At 35.0% G+C, this 15,469-nt stretch overlaps 1 protein-coding gene across 8 annotated transcripts in view; it reads left to right on the forward strand.

Moving 5' to 3' along the window:
* The window catches only part of GRIA4 (glutamate ionotropic receptor AMPA type subunit 4), a 432,578-nt gene that overhangs the window by 352,983 nt on the left and 64,126 nt on the right, over positions 1-15,469 (forward strand). For all 8 annotated transcript variants that reach the window (XM_064492857.1, XM_064492858.1, XM_031460664.2 and 5 more), the window contains 2 exons: positions 5,210-5,320; positions 12,940-13,146. In XM_064492857.1, coding sequence (XP_064348927.1) covers positions 5,210-5,320; positions 12,940-13,146 — 318 coding nt within the window. The remainder of the gene's footprint in view (positions 1-5,209; positions 5,321-12,939; positions 13,147-15,469) is intronic.

The raw sequence follows: 15,469 nt of genomic DNA on the forward strand, positions 1-15,469 counted from the left end.
GATCCTGCTCTAAAGGAGTTTATTTCCTTGTAGAATATAATATAGTAAGTTCCAGATAGCAGTTAAAGAAAAAACATGTGAAAATTCTAAAGACGAAGAGATCATTTCCAGCTGGCAGAAAGCAAATCAAAGAAAGCTGCATGGAGGAGGTGAGATTTAAAGTTAGCCATGAACTTAAGAGTTTGGATAGGTAGAAATGGTAGAGGCAAAAAGACAAGAGCTTTTCCAAGTTGTGCTTTGCTCCAGTCTGTCATAGCTTGTGCTTCTGTATATGAGTGAGCAGGAGAGATTTAGAGCTGCCATGAAAACGGTCTCTTGCTTTTCAGCCTCTTGTGGCATCCCCCTTGAGGGCAGGCTGCCAGCTAATACAGGGTGGGTGGGAGCCTACCTGATCCAGATCAGGTGGGGCGGGAGATGGATGGCAGCTTGGAAGCCAAACTGGATGATGGATCCTTCTAAGAGGGACTGAGACATGCTTCCAAGGTGAAATTTAAGAGGTTCTATGGAAACACTAATTTTACTCAATCTGTCAGCACACAGCCAGCAACAAGAAAAGAATGAGGCCCATTTTTAAGCAAAGTACATCTGCTAGCCATGGCGTAGACAGCATAGTCATAGGCCCCTGAAAATATTGGCTAACTGGTGACCAGCCTGCCACAAGCAGACCCTGCAAAATTAGCCATTTAAGCAGAACCTTTCTGAAGCACAAAAGACAATTCCGTATTTCACAAAACAGTAAGTACAAAAAGTAAAATGATCTTTATACAAAAGAAAGAATAATGGGAAAAGGAAGCCGGTAGTAAATTAGTGCTAATAGTAAGTGGGCTGTTTACAGCGCTGAATCTTTTCCTGGCTTATTGAACCACAATGGTAACAAAAATTAAGGTTTTTAGAGGAGAAAGTTAAAGAGTAACTTAAGAAAGCACTTCACACTCAATTGACATTTGTCTACGATTCTTAATAGAAATATGAAATGTGAAACGGTGAAGATTCATGTCTCTTTGTTTTTCTGGGTCAATGAACAACTCGGGCATTCTATCAGGAATGTTAAACTTAGAACTGAGCTACCATGAGAAAAAAATGTGCTGGTGAGACTCAGTAATGTATCTGAAAAGCGAGCAATTGTTCTTATAAATTGCACATTTGCCAGTAAGGGAGCTATTTTTTGAAAATAGAGAGTTAACTCATCAGTTTGTCTGACTTGTGTAACAGAAAAACTGAGTGAGAATCTCCTTAAGCAGAAGCCACAAAGCTCCTTCTGAAGCCTCAGCTCCTAAGGACGGTGGAATCTTCTTACCATTCCAGGGGTCTTAGACAGGGACGTTCTAAAACCAGACTTGTATGGTTTCTCGAATTCTTAATTGTAAAAATTATATTTATTGAGAGCAGGTTATATGCCAGACATGTAAAGGGAAAGTGATGTGCATTTTAATATTTAATGCTTACAACAACCTGAAAGTAAGATCTATTTTTCTCATATGATAGAAAAGTAAGGCTCAGAGAAACTAAGTAACGTGCCAAGGGATGTTCAAGCAGAAGGAGACGGAGATGGGGTGGATACCAAAACTCATCTAGCTTCAGAGCTACTCTTAACTGCTACGCATTACTGTCAGTCCCAGGGCAGGCCCAGAGATGCTATCTTCAGAGCTGGTGTGAGAAGTAAGCCATATTTTTTAGGACAGGTCTGGCAAAATCAGCTCTCCCAGGAACCAACTTTGAGCAGAACAGGGGCTTCTCACAGCCCCTCAGTCTCTATCCAATCCCTGCATTACAGGCAAAGGGCACCATAAATAGAGATGTTTACTCATACATTGTCTTATGCTCGTATTTGTGTACAGTTCACCTGTAGGAATCCAAAGAAGACAAATGTTTTTTCTCATTTCCTGCAAGTTTACTGATTTAAATGCTTGCATATTTTTAGCCTACCATTACAGAACTATTTTTCACCCAATTTTTGTCTCTAGGAAAAAAAAAAAAAATGCCTAAGTTCCCTGTCTTTAAATGAGATCAGTTGTGGGAAGAATTTTTAATAAATTGTAAAATGTTGTGAAAAATTAGAGGAAAAACTCTATCTCATGTGAAGTTCTAGATACAAACGTCAATATTCTTTTCTTTAGGAAATGACCTTTATTTTAGTGTTCACCCCATACAGCCTTACTTCCCAGTAAGTCCACGACCCACATGAGATTTATTAATTAGCTATGTATCACGAATCATTGCTTTCTTTGTCACCAGAGTTGCAAGTAGATATAAGGCAAATATAGATAGAGCTGGGTAAAACTTTGCTTATTATTTTAATTTGCCAGCACTTCTAAATCATTTATCTTTGAGGGGTAGATAGTCATGAACCCACAGGCTGCTCTTAAATGCAAAACATGCAACTGAAGCCTCTCCAGAATGTGTCCTAGATCTGGGGTTTTTCTGTTGTGGGAACTCATTAATAAAGAAAAATTGCCTTTCCCAGAGAATGGGCCGCTGAGATCTGGAAAGGGGCTGCATCTTAACGGAGTACTGAACTGTGAAAACGATTTCCATGTTGTATAGCTGTCATATGGAAAGAGTTAAAAGCAGCTGACATGGTTTTTACTTACTTTTTAAGTATATGTAGTTATTGAGGAGAGGGTAGGTCTCAAACATTGTTTGTTTTTCAAGGGGGCATATCTGAGTTTTTTAAATTAAATTTTTCACTGCATTATTAAATAAGTGTTAGCTATAAATAAATTCATATGAACAATTGAAAATAATTGCTGAATTAATTTATACTCATAATTTTGGATCAAACTAAGCAGTATTGCAAGCCATATTAATGAAAATTATTTTTCTCTATCAATTTTGTGATTGAATTATACAGGTAGTATTTGTGAATATTTGTGAATAATATAGTGTTTCCTTCTGACATGTTAATGCTCATTGAATTTTAGTATGTTCACAGATAGTTACATGATAGTCAAGAACTTGGAGGAAGCAAGAGAGACCTTCAAGATGTTAGAATAAGTAAATCAGCTATACTTCGATAAAAAATAAAAATTTTAAAATAGTTATGTAGATTTCAGAGGCAATCAAATTTTGGAAATTCATATAGCTTATAAATAAATAATTATAGGATAGTCATTCAATAACAAGCAAGCTGTGTAAATACTGCTTATTATGAGGCATCAAAAGTAAGAAGTATGTTTTCATTTATATTAATAAAAAGCAATGGTGATTTACCAGTGTGGCATAAATGCAACATGTACTTTTCTGTAATATAAAGCTCTGCCATAGAAATTCCAGTTGCTAATCACTCCAATAAATATGTTATGAGATTATAGAGGTCAAGATAATCTTGTATCATTGTTACCGAGTCCAAACTCATTCTTCGCCGCACGAAAGGCTAATAAATCAGGAGATGAGGTGTTGGGGCAAGGAATAGAGACTTTATTCCAAAAGCCAGCAGACCGAGAGGATGGCAGACTAATGTGTTGGAGAACTATCCTGCTCCAGTCAGAATACAGGCTCCTTTTTTACAAAAAAATGGTGGGTGGGCAGGGGTTCGTTGTTGCAAACTTCTTGCTGCAGGAATTCTTTGTTCTTGCAGCCATCCACCGGGGTCAGGTCATGGTGTCCCTGTAAACCTCTAACAAAACAAAGGTTATTCTCTATTTTGCAACTTTCCATCCCTACTAAATGCAGAAGTGCTAACATCATTAAAGGTCAGAGCCCCCAGAAGAGGCTCTCTCCTGTCTATTTCAGGCTAAAGGCAACATTGTTTCACAAAAGGTGCAGCGCTGGCAAGACTGAGCCTAGAAAGAGGGGCACAGTGGCTAAAACTAAAGGAACAGATCAAGTATAGAATCAGGTTTGTTCTCCTCTATTCCATTATTGGTAGCCTTTTACAGCAATAGATGAATTGCTCTGAGTACACTGTAATAGTGAGTCAGTGACTTTCTGTACAAACAAGCTGGGACATTTTTAATCACTTTCAGCCTTTGACACTTGAAACGTGATAACCAATACTTGTATTACTCATCAAAATATTACTATCGGGGATACAACCGTCTTTTCGCTGAAGGAGATTCAATGTGTATATATTGATCTTTATATTAATGAGAATGTCCAGATAGTTCTTTTTGAGGAAACAAAATTTAAATCTTTGTTAGATTCAGTTTAGTATATTTGCCTGAAGAAATATTTCTTTATTTATAAAAACAAAAAAGAATTAGAACAAATAGTGAATACTGACCAGTGAGCAATTACATACATTTTTACTGGAGAGATGAGTTTTATCAACTGCATCCAGAAATTAAAGAAAGTTTGGCAAGCATTTAATGAGCATCCATCTGGGGCGGTTATGTAGCGTAATAGCATAGTACATGGAATTGTAGTTGCACCTACCTTTACATTTGCTGTGTGTATAAACTTTAAGATGCATATATGTTTTTAAAGCACTAAGTTAGTGTCTGAGGAAGAACAAGCAGTCAAGAAGTGGTGGCCATTACTATTACTTAATGGTCTGTATGGCAAAAAGAACCCTACATTTCCTTTAGGACCCCTGTAATAGTTGTGCTTAACTAATTATTTAATATATTTTATGGAAAGGAGTTTATTCCATGTCTAAATAGGAAGTAACATAAGGATTTAAAAATGAAAATAATACAAATTTAAAATGTTCAAAAGTGAAAATGTTAAGTAATCATTCATATGAACATCTGATTTATTTAGCATTTTCAGAATGGTAAGATTGGTACCTGGTGGCTAGGTTATGTACACCAAGAACTATTTCTATATTGCTTTTAAAATGCACAGTCTTTTTTGCTTGAAAACATCCTGTACCTGTGCTCTTTGTAAATCTGGTTATTCCCTTCACCATAAAACCTGTAACATTATCAATAAAATTATGTAAATTAATTACAGAGGGTGCCAATCAATCTCGCTACAAGAGGATCAGCACAAAATGGTATTCCATCTGTGTCCATATTCTTTTTTGAACCTACTCATTTTCAATGTCTTGGCTACCCCGTGATTGTAAACTGTAAAGTTGCCAACTGTGTACCCAGGCAGCATCACTAACACCAGGAAAACTGGCTTAATATCAGTTAAGAAAACTCCCAAACACATTTTTGTGTGCTTTATAAATTTGTATGCTTACTTATTAATACCTCATTGTTCCAATAAGAGCTAGAGAAAACTCTTCTAAAATAAGTTTTCAAGAATTTTCTCTGTTTGGCAGGTTGGTTACTGGAATGATATGGATAAATTAGTGTTGATTCAAGACGTACCCACTCTTGGCAATGACACCGCAGCCATTGAGAACAGAACGGTTGTTGTAACTACTATTATGGTAAGTTTCGGTCTGTGCCTTATGATGTTCCGTTTTGTCCACAGGCAGTTTTAATACCCCGGCTACAGTGCAAAGGCAAGATGAACAGGGCATCTTAGTGGCGGTGGCATGGTTGTTCTATGCACAAAAGTCTGCTGAGGCTTTGAATAAGTTTGTCCTGAACTTTGAGTGCATTCGGTATTATTTATTTGTATTATCTTTTGTTACATTGCTGTTCTTGGAAAAATGATTGGATGTTAAACGTTGAAACTGTCTGGTTGGAAATGGATGAAATGCTAAAATTCCAAAGGACAAAAGAATGAACATGAAAAAAAAATCAACAATGAATCCCACAAAAATATCCAGTAATAAACACCGTATCACTGTTGTTATGTTTTTACAACATCAATGTAAATAGTAGTTAATAGTGTCTAAAATTATAATTTCAGGTAGTTTAATTATTTGCATTGTCTGTTTATAATAGTGGGTAAAGCACTGTTTTAATGAGCATGTTTCATACAACTGAATGCTTTAGAAGTAAATTTTGTTTTATATTTATTTTTAATGCAAAAAGAGGTTTTTGTACCGATTCTTTTTCTCATTGACCTGTGACAGATACACAGTACAATTTATTGAAATTCTCCTAAGACTTAAGAAAAATGTGATCTTCATTTGGTCACATCCTAAGATGGAAAATACTGTAAATTTTAAGGCTCTTTTTCAAAGAGATTCTCAGAAAATTGGCTTTTAAATAATATACTATCTTGTATGTTTTGTCTTCTAAATGCAAACATGCCTTTAAGCGTAAACGCTAGTCAAAGGAGATCAACAATCGGTGACCTTTTCTATCTAATTTAAAGTCATATGCCCTCAGCTCAGTGTCTCATTAGGCAGAATCTTTCTTAAACTAATTATGAAGCCCTTACTCTAAATAAAGTGGAAGTATTTTATGTAATGTAGTTTTTAGCTTATGTGATTTTAATTTTCGGTTTTTATCAATGTCGAGTTATTTCCAAAATTCTGACATGGACGTCCAAGTGTGAAAATACCAGAGAGAAGCTTTCACGTGCTGTCATTAGTTCTGTCTGCGTGCATCGCCACCTAGCACTTTAATGTAAATCTGCCTGCCCTTAATTGGAAGTTTATGATTTTAGAACGCGAACCAACTAACAGCAGTTTTGGTGTGAGAATGCAAAATATCTATCTTCTAACTTAATTATGTAATATTTGCATGGGACTTAAATATATATGTGTATAAATACACACATATATATATATTTTCCTTAAAAAGACACAGTAATGGAAAGTCATACTTCAGTACAGTCCTCCTCTTTTCAGCCTCTGATGAAGAATCCTATTTTAAGGAATTGATCAAGAAAGAAATGAGCTCCGCGCTGTTCGGCATTCCTAACTAAGGCTCAAGTCTTGTTCTTCCATGTAGTAAATTTAAGCTAATTTTTCATGTGGGATTCTTCTTGGATGATCAACTCTGGACTACCAGAAAAAAATAAAATAAATAAGTTCTGTGACTTTCCTGAGATACTAGAACAAAAGAAGAATTAATGCTCATCTTTTTTCAAGAACATAGATGTTGAAACAGAATCACTTAACAATTCTGACATATCAACTCCCGTATCTTGAAATGAGGTCATTGTACATAAAAAATGGAATTATAACTCTTCTAATACTTAGCGTAGATTTTCTAAAAGTAAATATCTATGAATTTGTGTGCTTGTTTTCTGAATACACACAGTTGTTTTCTTTAAAGGTTTTTTTTTTTTGAAATTTTGCTTGTTCTGTGTGAAATAAAGGTTTTTCAACGTGCATTATAAATAGAATGTAGAAAATCACCTTTCCATTCCTGTTATTAAAGGGGCTGAAGATACAATTCTTAAAACCAAAATACTGAATTAATTTTGCAAGCATGGCTAGTTTGCAGGAAGCATGCTGTCAAAAAAATCAGTAAAAATGATTGAAAAATCCAATTGTTTCCTATATACATAAAGAATATTTTGTAAAGTTATCTGTTGCTTGACAGTGATATCACCAATATTTTTGCTATCAAAATAGTGCAATATTAGTATCTGTCCTTTGTATAAAAATGTAATCTCCATATAAATAATACCTCTGATCTTAGCAGCTTAAATACTTTTTTTTTTTTAATGCTACAAATCCCTTCGCTGGAAGTGTTCCTTGTATCTGCTTTTGTTGAAAATGGTATCCCAGGACTTATGACATCTCCATCATCTCATTCATTTTGAAAGAAAAATGACTCTTTGTAGATGAATGAGATATTGGTACCAGTGTATAATGATTCCTCAAATTCAAGTGAAATTGGTTAGACATTAAATTATGTGCAAGACAGATATCTAGACACAGAAGGCTGAGAGGGTCGTGGCCCTGGAAATCATACATTTTGATCGAAATTGATATGGCATTGCTGTTCTCCCGTTTGTCTTTTCTGTGTATGTTGTTATTTATATGTTGATACACTGTAATGATATATGGTGTCATTAAATAAAGTTGATTGAGAAATTCATTTATTATTCATAAATATTTATTAAGCGTCTGCTATGTGCTAGGCACAGTTATAAGCCCAGGGATACGTGAGTGAAGAAAACAGACAAAAATCCTGCACTCGACTGAACTTTCATTCTAGTGAGAGAAAGCAGACAAGTAACATAATATGTATAGTAAACATCATTCTTAAAATGTGGCTTTAGATTTTTGTATTGCTGACATCTGTTTGTTCTCATAACAGTGTTTTACATCTACATGTGATCTTCATTTTAATGACTAATTTATTCTTCCTGAATATAGACATACTGAATATAACTTAGCCAAATCTAAATAAAAGTAAACTTGACAATATAATCCTATGAGCCTCGTGACTACAAAGTTGAAAGTTCAAACGTTTAGGATTCAGTTGCTCATCATTTTTTATCTTTAGGTCTTAGTAACCAAAAATTTTTTAAAATGTGTAAAATTTACAAGACTGTGACTGCACGGGGTTAATTTCTTGCATTCAATAAACAACGTGAGGAAGCTAAACCTGTGCCATGAGGTTTGGACAAGTGCAGCAACTGAGGAAAAAAGTGGTTTACAATAGACACTGGGGGAAGAGAGGGCGGTGTTTTCGTTTGTAATATCAATACTTTCTTTGGCTGAACTCTCTGGAAAAGGAGAGGTGATCCATTTCTATTTCAGTCAAGTCCATTTTCCCCAAATCTTTACTCCTGAAGGTAAACGATGCTTATGACGCATTACCAAACCAAGAAGATATTTCTTACCAGCCTATGAACGTAACAATCCTTTTGGAAATGTTTCCATAAAATCCAAATTTATTCACTGTGGCATCTGACTTACTTATAAACCTTAAAGCAGCTTGACTTACAATGCTTAATCTTTCTAGGAATAACATGTATCAATCATTCAATGTTTTACCTTCTCTGTGTAGAATTTTGTAAATGTTACTATACATATACACATGCGTGTCTGTGTATGTATATGTACATCCATATACAGAAAATAGATATTTTTATTTTCTTCCTTCTACCAAGTATTAATTTCCCCCATAAATACATCTGCCTCCAAAGAGCTTATAACCCAATACGTTTTTAAATAAGTTGCTTTTAATAAACTTTAAACTGTGTAGCCATTGAATTTACTCATTTCTTTCTGAATTTAATCATAACATTTTAATGTCCAATTTTAAGAATTTTACCAATGGGATAAATTATCTACATTAAGATTCCTTGGAAACAACCAGATATCCACATAGCAAATAACTGTTGTCTATACTACTGATTTTTATTGTTTTAACTGTTTTCCAAGAGTAACTTTAATGATTATATTTGTGACGTGTAGAAAATCTTAAATCCTCTCTAATAAATAGCTTGTTCAACAGTTTCACTTTTGCTAAATACAAAGAATCCAAACCAAATTTCCTCAGTAGGAAAATGATACTTTACTAATTATAAAAAAATTGTCTTAATTCATTTACACAAACATTTTCATAAGCAAGCTCTAACGTAGGAGCTTTAGACAGAGATCGATTTCTCTCCTGAAATAGCAGAGCAGATGTAGAACAGTGCCCATTATGGAAATTGTAGTAATAAAACTCATAATCACTAAGAAGTAATTCATTTCAAATAACTTCTAAGAAATTACTGGCCCACCGAGCACAGTAGTTGACAACATGGATGGTACCCAGTCTTCCCTTCCTATTCACAATTGGCCACCTGGGGCTCCATAAGGCTGCTTACCAAAGATGGCCCACAAATATCCCTTAGTGATTAGTTAGAATTCATTTTTCACTCGATTCAAAAGATTTGGTACTTTCTTTACGTAGTCCCAAAATTTTGTATTAAATCTCCTCAAGTATGCAGTGTTTGAAGGGCTACTTTTGGACAAACTGTCAGATCAAGGATGGGGCAAAGGAAGAGGCTGGGAGAGTGCTGAGAATTTGCTGGTAATTTGGATTTAATGTGAAAGAAAAGGAAAATGAGACACACTCAAAGGTATTGGGAAGAGCTGAGCAAGTCTGAGAGCTTTTAGGAAAAAGTCCAACTTTTCTCTCCCTTTGTTCTTCAGTCTTCCTGAGTGTGGTCATCTTATTTCTCTTAATCTTGCATACACCGCTCATCTGAATCTCAATAATTATGTGTGCCCTTGGTTGTGCCGAAAGCCTAGCTAAATTTCTAGTCAGCATCTTTGGTAAGCTGAAGTTTTCTCTAGCCTTTGTTGGTTGGTTTGTCAGGAAAACAAAGACTTGATGGATCCCTGCTGCCCAAAAAAGAAATTGAAAAAAAAAAAATCAAGGAAGATGCTAAATAAATTTATACTTATATATACATATACTTGTTTCAGAAGAGATGACCTGGCATGTGTTAATATTTACTTTCCTTTTGAAGACCTGAATCAAAAGTTCTAACATAATTACTTTGCTATCATACTACTATTTAGGAAGTACTGATAGACCAGGAAATCTTTATATTTACTGAGTGCCTTATATTTATTGAGTCCCAGACACTATGAAGAAATATGAGAAGGTTTTATCTACATTGCTACTCAAGATTTCATATAGAGAATTTCATTCACTAAAAATACAGAAATTCATTTCATTAATCGTATCTCCTCTCTTGTTAAATCATATGACCTCTCAATTAGTTGCCCACATTTTGAAAGATGTAACCATAGCTTCAAAACTGTCCAGGTATTTCAAAATATGGGTTCATTTCCCACTGCTGCTAGTTCTGTGAAATTGAACAATTTGCTGAACATTTCTAAGCTTAAGTTTTCCGTCTGTACAGTGGGAAATGCCTACCTTAGAATGGCAGTGTGAGAAGTATATAAAAGGGCACAATTAAAGAACTTAGCATTGTACCTGACACAGAGGAAGCACTAAATAAGTGAGAACTAGCATTATTTTTCACTACAACATTTTACTGCCCCCACTCTCAGTCCTTTACTCTTATTACAAAGAATTTAATCTTAATAACAAGAGGCCAAGGGGCATATTTTATTTATTTTTGTACCATTAGTTCCTGGCAAGCTGTCTGGCACACAGTGGGTGTTTAAGAAATGTTTGAGTAAATAATAAAAATGCAGCTCTTAATGAAGCAAATTGTTTATTATATAATGTAGATGGGATTTTGCAAATTGGATGATAATCCTATCTAGGGAAACTTCCGTACACAAGCTAATATGGTAATATATATATATTTGAGGGCTAAAATTCATGTGTTCAAATAGTTCAGACCCTTTAGAATGTATCAGCCTTAGTACCAAATGTGAGCCTTAGCGATGCTCCTTCTGAAAACCTCTCAACTTTGTTAACTAACAGCCGTTTCATTTAGAATGTTACGCATTACCCAAATGTCATTCTTGCTTTTTTATACATATGCTTCCATATTTTAATTAGCTATTGCCAGAAGAAACTAGAGGAAATGAATGGATTGGTTCTTTTTAACTACTGGCATTCCATGGTATATCTTAGAAATTAACAATGTTTTGCAACAACTCACCAAGTTTCAAAATCACTTTTATAATTTGCAAAACACATTATGCTTGGAGAATGTATTCTATAAGCTAACAAATCATTTTTATCCACCTAAGGTGACAATTAGCTGCCTTTATATTGTAGGTGGAGAATCTTTCTTTACTCAGGTCCAGTGTTAGAATACTCATCAAGTTCAATACACTGAGAGATTTCTGGGTCACTTGGCCATGTCTCCCTAAGGCAGGATTTAAGGAAATAATACAAGGACCACTTCTGCACAATTGCCCACAATGGAGTTATTTAGGGCATTTCTATGAGAAAATCATGTATCATGTAATTTACAGTTTTATGAAGTTTTTAGAAGTAGTTTTTACGTTTACAAAATACTCAAAAGCAAAATCAAAGTTAGCATAGAAACTGCCATGTTATGCAAAGTAAATGACCTTCTAATCAAGAGTTTTAAGAGCAATTTCAACTTTCCCAATTACACTTTTGCTGGGAGAAAAGAGAAGATTCATTTCAAAATTACTAAATGAATGTCACAGTAAATTTTATAAAATATAAACATGACTTCAGTGGCGTTGTGGTCAAAAGTGGTCACTCCTTGTCTGCCAACGAATAAAAAATCTGAAGTGTGACCAGGAGTTCTGTATGTATTGCCTGTTCCCAGGGCTTTTAGTTGATGGCTTTAGGTTTTATTTATAAAATCAAGTGTTTTTTTGCTAACATGTCTCTTCAGTTTCATGGACTTTAAATGTTTTGAATTAGGAGTGTGCATGCGTGTGTGTGCGCGTGCGTGTGTGTGAACCGAAAACCATTTAGTTACTATTAGCCGCCAATAATCGTTTTCATTTTATAAGGATTTTCACAATAATTCTTCATCATATTTTGTCTAACTTGCTTCCGAAACTAAATGGGACTATCATTTGAAGTGTGTGATTGTCACAATTAGCTTTCATTCGGGACGTATTTTATAATAGAATAAAAACTCATGGGACATAACTTCATTAAAGCCAAAATATGGACAATTTTAGGAAAGCCAATTTAATGCATATTAGTATATAAAATTTTTTAAACAACTAATTCATTTCTTCTTTGAACATGTTAACGCCTGCTCTGAAAAAGGCATCTTGCTAAATGCTAGAGAGCCAAGAAAAATTATCTAGCTCTTTTCCTAAAGGAAGTCTCAGTTGAGTGTGGCTAAACAAGATGCAGACTATGGAGACCTGTAACCTTGAATGAGTCTTTTATTACATTAAGCAGACTTCTAAATGGTCTTCAGCTTCATAAGATATTTTGGAAATAGTCATTTCATTGCTAAAGGTGATAATTTATGATTCTCTAGCCAATTATTAAGGTATATTTTTCTTATTACAGTCACAATGGTAGGTATATCATAATCACTCAATAGAAAAGTATTTTAAAGATTTCACTTTTAGTATCCACTGTAAGGCAAATTAATATACTTCTAAGCATATTTATATATTCATCTGTTTTATTCTTGATTTCTTGGCACACAAAATCAGTGCATATGCTACTACTAGACATATGTTTTGTTAAATTCTGAAACTGATGGTTGCATAAAGATTTTTGAATGTTTTATCATTTCTCCTTTACAGTTCTACTTCTCTCATTATAGGAATCCCCATATGTTATGTACAAGAAAAATCACGAAATGTTTGAAGGAAATGACAAGTATGAAGGATACTGTGTAGATTTGGCATCTGAAATTGCAAAACATATTGGTATCAAGTATAAAATTGCCATTGTCCCTGATGGAAAATATGGAGCAAGGGATGCAGACACAAAAATCTGGAATGGGATGGTAGGAGAACTTGTTTATGGGGTAAGCAAATCAATCTATTGAAGAATTTACTTACATAAACTGGAAACGTTTTTTTTTTTCACTTGGGCACATATCAGTTTTTAACTGTCTATTGCTATTTTGCAAATTTGCAGTTATATTTAAAGAAGTATATGCGACGTTCAAATGTCTCTCTATTTCATTAATAAGGCGATTCCCAAACAATGAGAGAAACTAACACTTGATAACTACCAGAAGATAAACATTCAGAATATGATGTTCTATTTAAAAAAAAAAACACTAACTTCTGTATCTGTAATGATTATTCCCTTAAGCCTTATTCTGTCTGCTATGCCATAGACATGCTGTTTTGAAAACTACAAAAAAACTCCACTAGTAATCTGTTACTTGATAATTATAAGGAGCAAATTTCCTTCAGCAGCACAAAGTTGGACCTGTTTTAGCTAGTTATTTATATCCCTGTTGGTTGTATTTACAGCTAAATATCTTGTAAGTAATTGGTGAAGTGATCACTAAACTACTTCAGCATCTGTTATAGTATTCACATGGGGGATTCTTATAACTCTGCTGAATACAGTAAATTTAAATTGTATACAATGTCATCCTTTTTTTCCTACATAGCAAAACACAAAAGCTAGAATTTACTCCATAGGGGGCCTCACATGAAATCACGTCATGCCCTTCGCTTTGAGTTCACCAGATACTGAGTGTACATATTCATAGCCAAGGGCAAATTCAATGTAGGCATTCCTGCCTGATTCAGAGCAAGACGGGTCTCTTCAGCCACAACTGCAAAGTGTCAAAGTCAAGCCAGCAGTTAATCAAATGCTAGCGAAGGTATGATATTTCCAAAGTCTAGAAACTAAACCTAGAGCTCACAGTAAGCTCCATTCATCAAGTAACCAACAAAAGTCCCATCACTTGAAATGTATTCCCATATGAAAATTTCCTATTTCACAAATTTCACCTTCAAAGCACACTCTTGATTAATTCTCACAAGATCCCTTTGAAATAAAGGATTACACAAAAGTCATCCATCCCCGGAAAAGAATAAAGGTAGAATGATTTAGAACGTAACTAAAAGTCTTGACAGGGCTCACTTCCCGAGCCAGAACTGTAACTCCGTAGTTCCATGATTCCGCGTCCTGCTTTTCAGACCGCGAAGCAGTGAACGTTCACCGCACTATTCAGTACAGTAGCTCGAACGTCAGCCACGAGGGGAACCTGTTTGGCATTAAAGAGCGATCAGTTTTATATTCATTTGCAAGAACTACTGACTAGTTAGGCGCCCTAAATAAGAACAACAAACTTTGCAGTTTTAAAAAATCATAAATTATTTTACTGCAAGGCTCATCAACTGATATTGAGAAAAAGGGTCCCTAAAGCTTGTGTTCCTTGGTACCATGTTAAACTTTTGATACAATAAGCAGGATCTTAAATGTGAACATTAACTTAGTTGTTAGAACTACAGTAATTCATTTTCTTCAGAAAGTACATTGAGTATTTCGTCCTGAAAACTCATACTTGGCTTAACCAATGAATTATGGACAAGTTACCTTCTAGGTTAACTAACTAACTAACTAACTAACTAACCCGAGTTACCTTCTAGGTTCTCTGGAGTCCTTACCCATTTGGCAGCCCAGGCTCAGCCGTTTGCAAGGGCTCTGACCAAACTTTACTGGGATAATAATTGTTTAAGCAATCAAAACAAATGATATGAAGAGAGTTGCATAATTAAACAACAAAAAAGTTGTATCAGTGGTCCACACATCACAGGCACAGAAAGTCTCAAAGTCAGGCAGTGCTCAGAGAGACACGAGAAAACACATTATCTGCAAGGATTTAAATACCCTGATCTCTGCCACTTGAGTTGTCCACTTTTTTCCCCGAAAGGAATTGTTCCCCTGCTCATGCACTTTCTGCAGAAATTTGGTACTTTCTGTTCTGGTGTCTGCAAAGTCTTTACTTGCTTCTCAACTATTTTCCTTTCTCACTGCTAACACACACACAAATCCCCAGCTTGCAGGGCCCTAATTAAAACTCCATCTATTTTTCTTCTACCCAACAAAGCCAACAAAATGATTAACTTTGAATCCATTTATTTTTTTTTAACTTAATTCTTTGCTAACTTTGTCACTGTCATTGTTAGGAATAGATTATCTGTGAAACACTCACATACAATCTGAGCATACCAACAGGTGGTGACCCTGAAGCCCAAAACCTCCTTTACACTCTCGGGTCCTATCTTCTTGTCACAGCCACACACTGTGGCAAGTTTAATATGTGATCTTCCGTGGCACACTGCTCCAGGGTCTTCTCCTCGGCCCTGCTGTGCATATGTGTA

The sequence above is a fragment of the Camelus dromedarius genome, chromosome 12, assembly GCF_036321535.1.
Source record: "Camelus dromedarius isolate mCamDro1 chromosome 12, mCamDro1.pat, whole genome shotgun sequence".
Lineage (NCBI taxonomy): Eukaryota > Metazoa > Chordata > Mammalia > Artiodactyla > Camelidae > Camelus > Camelus dromedarius.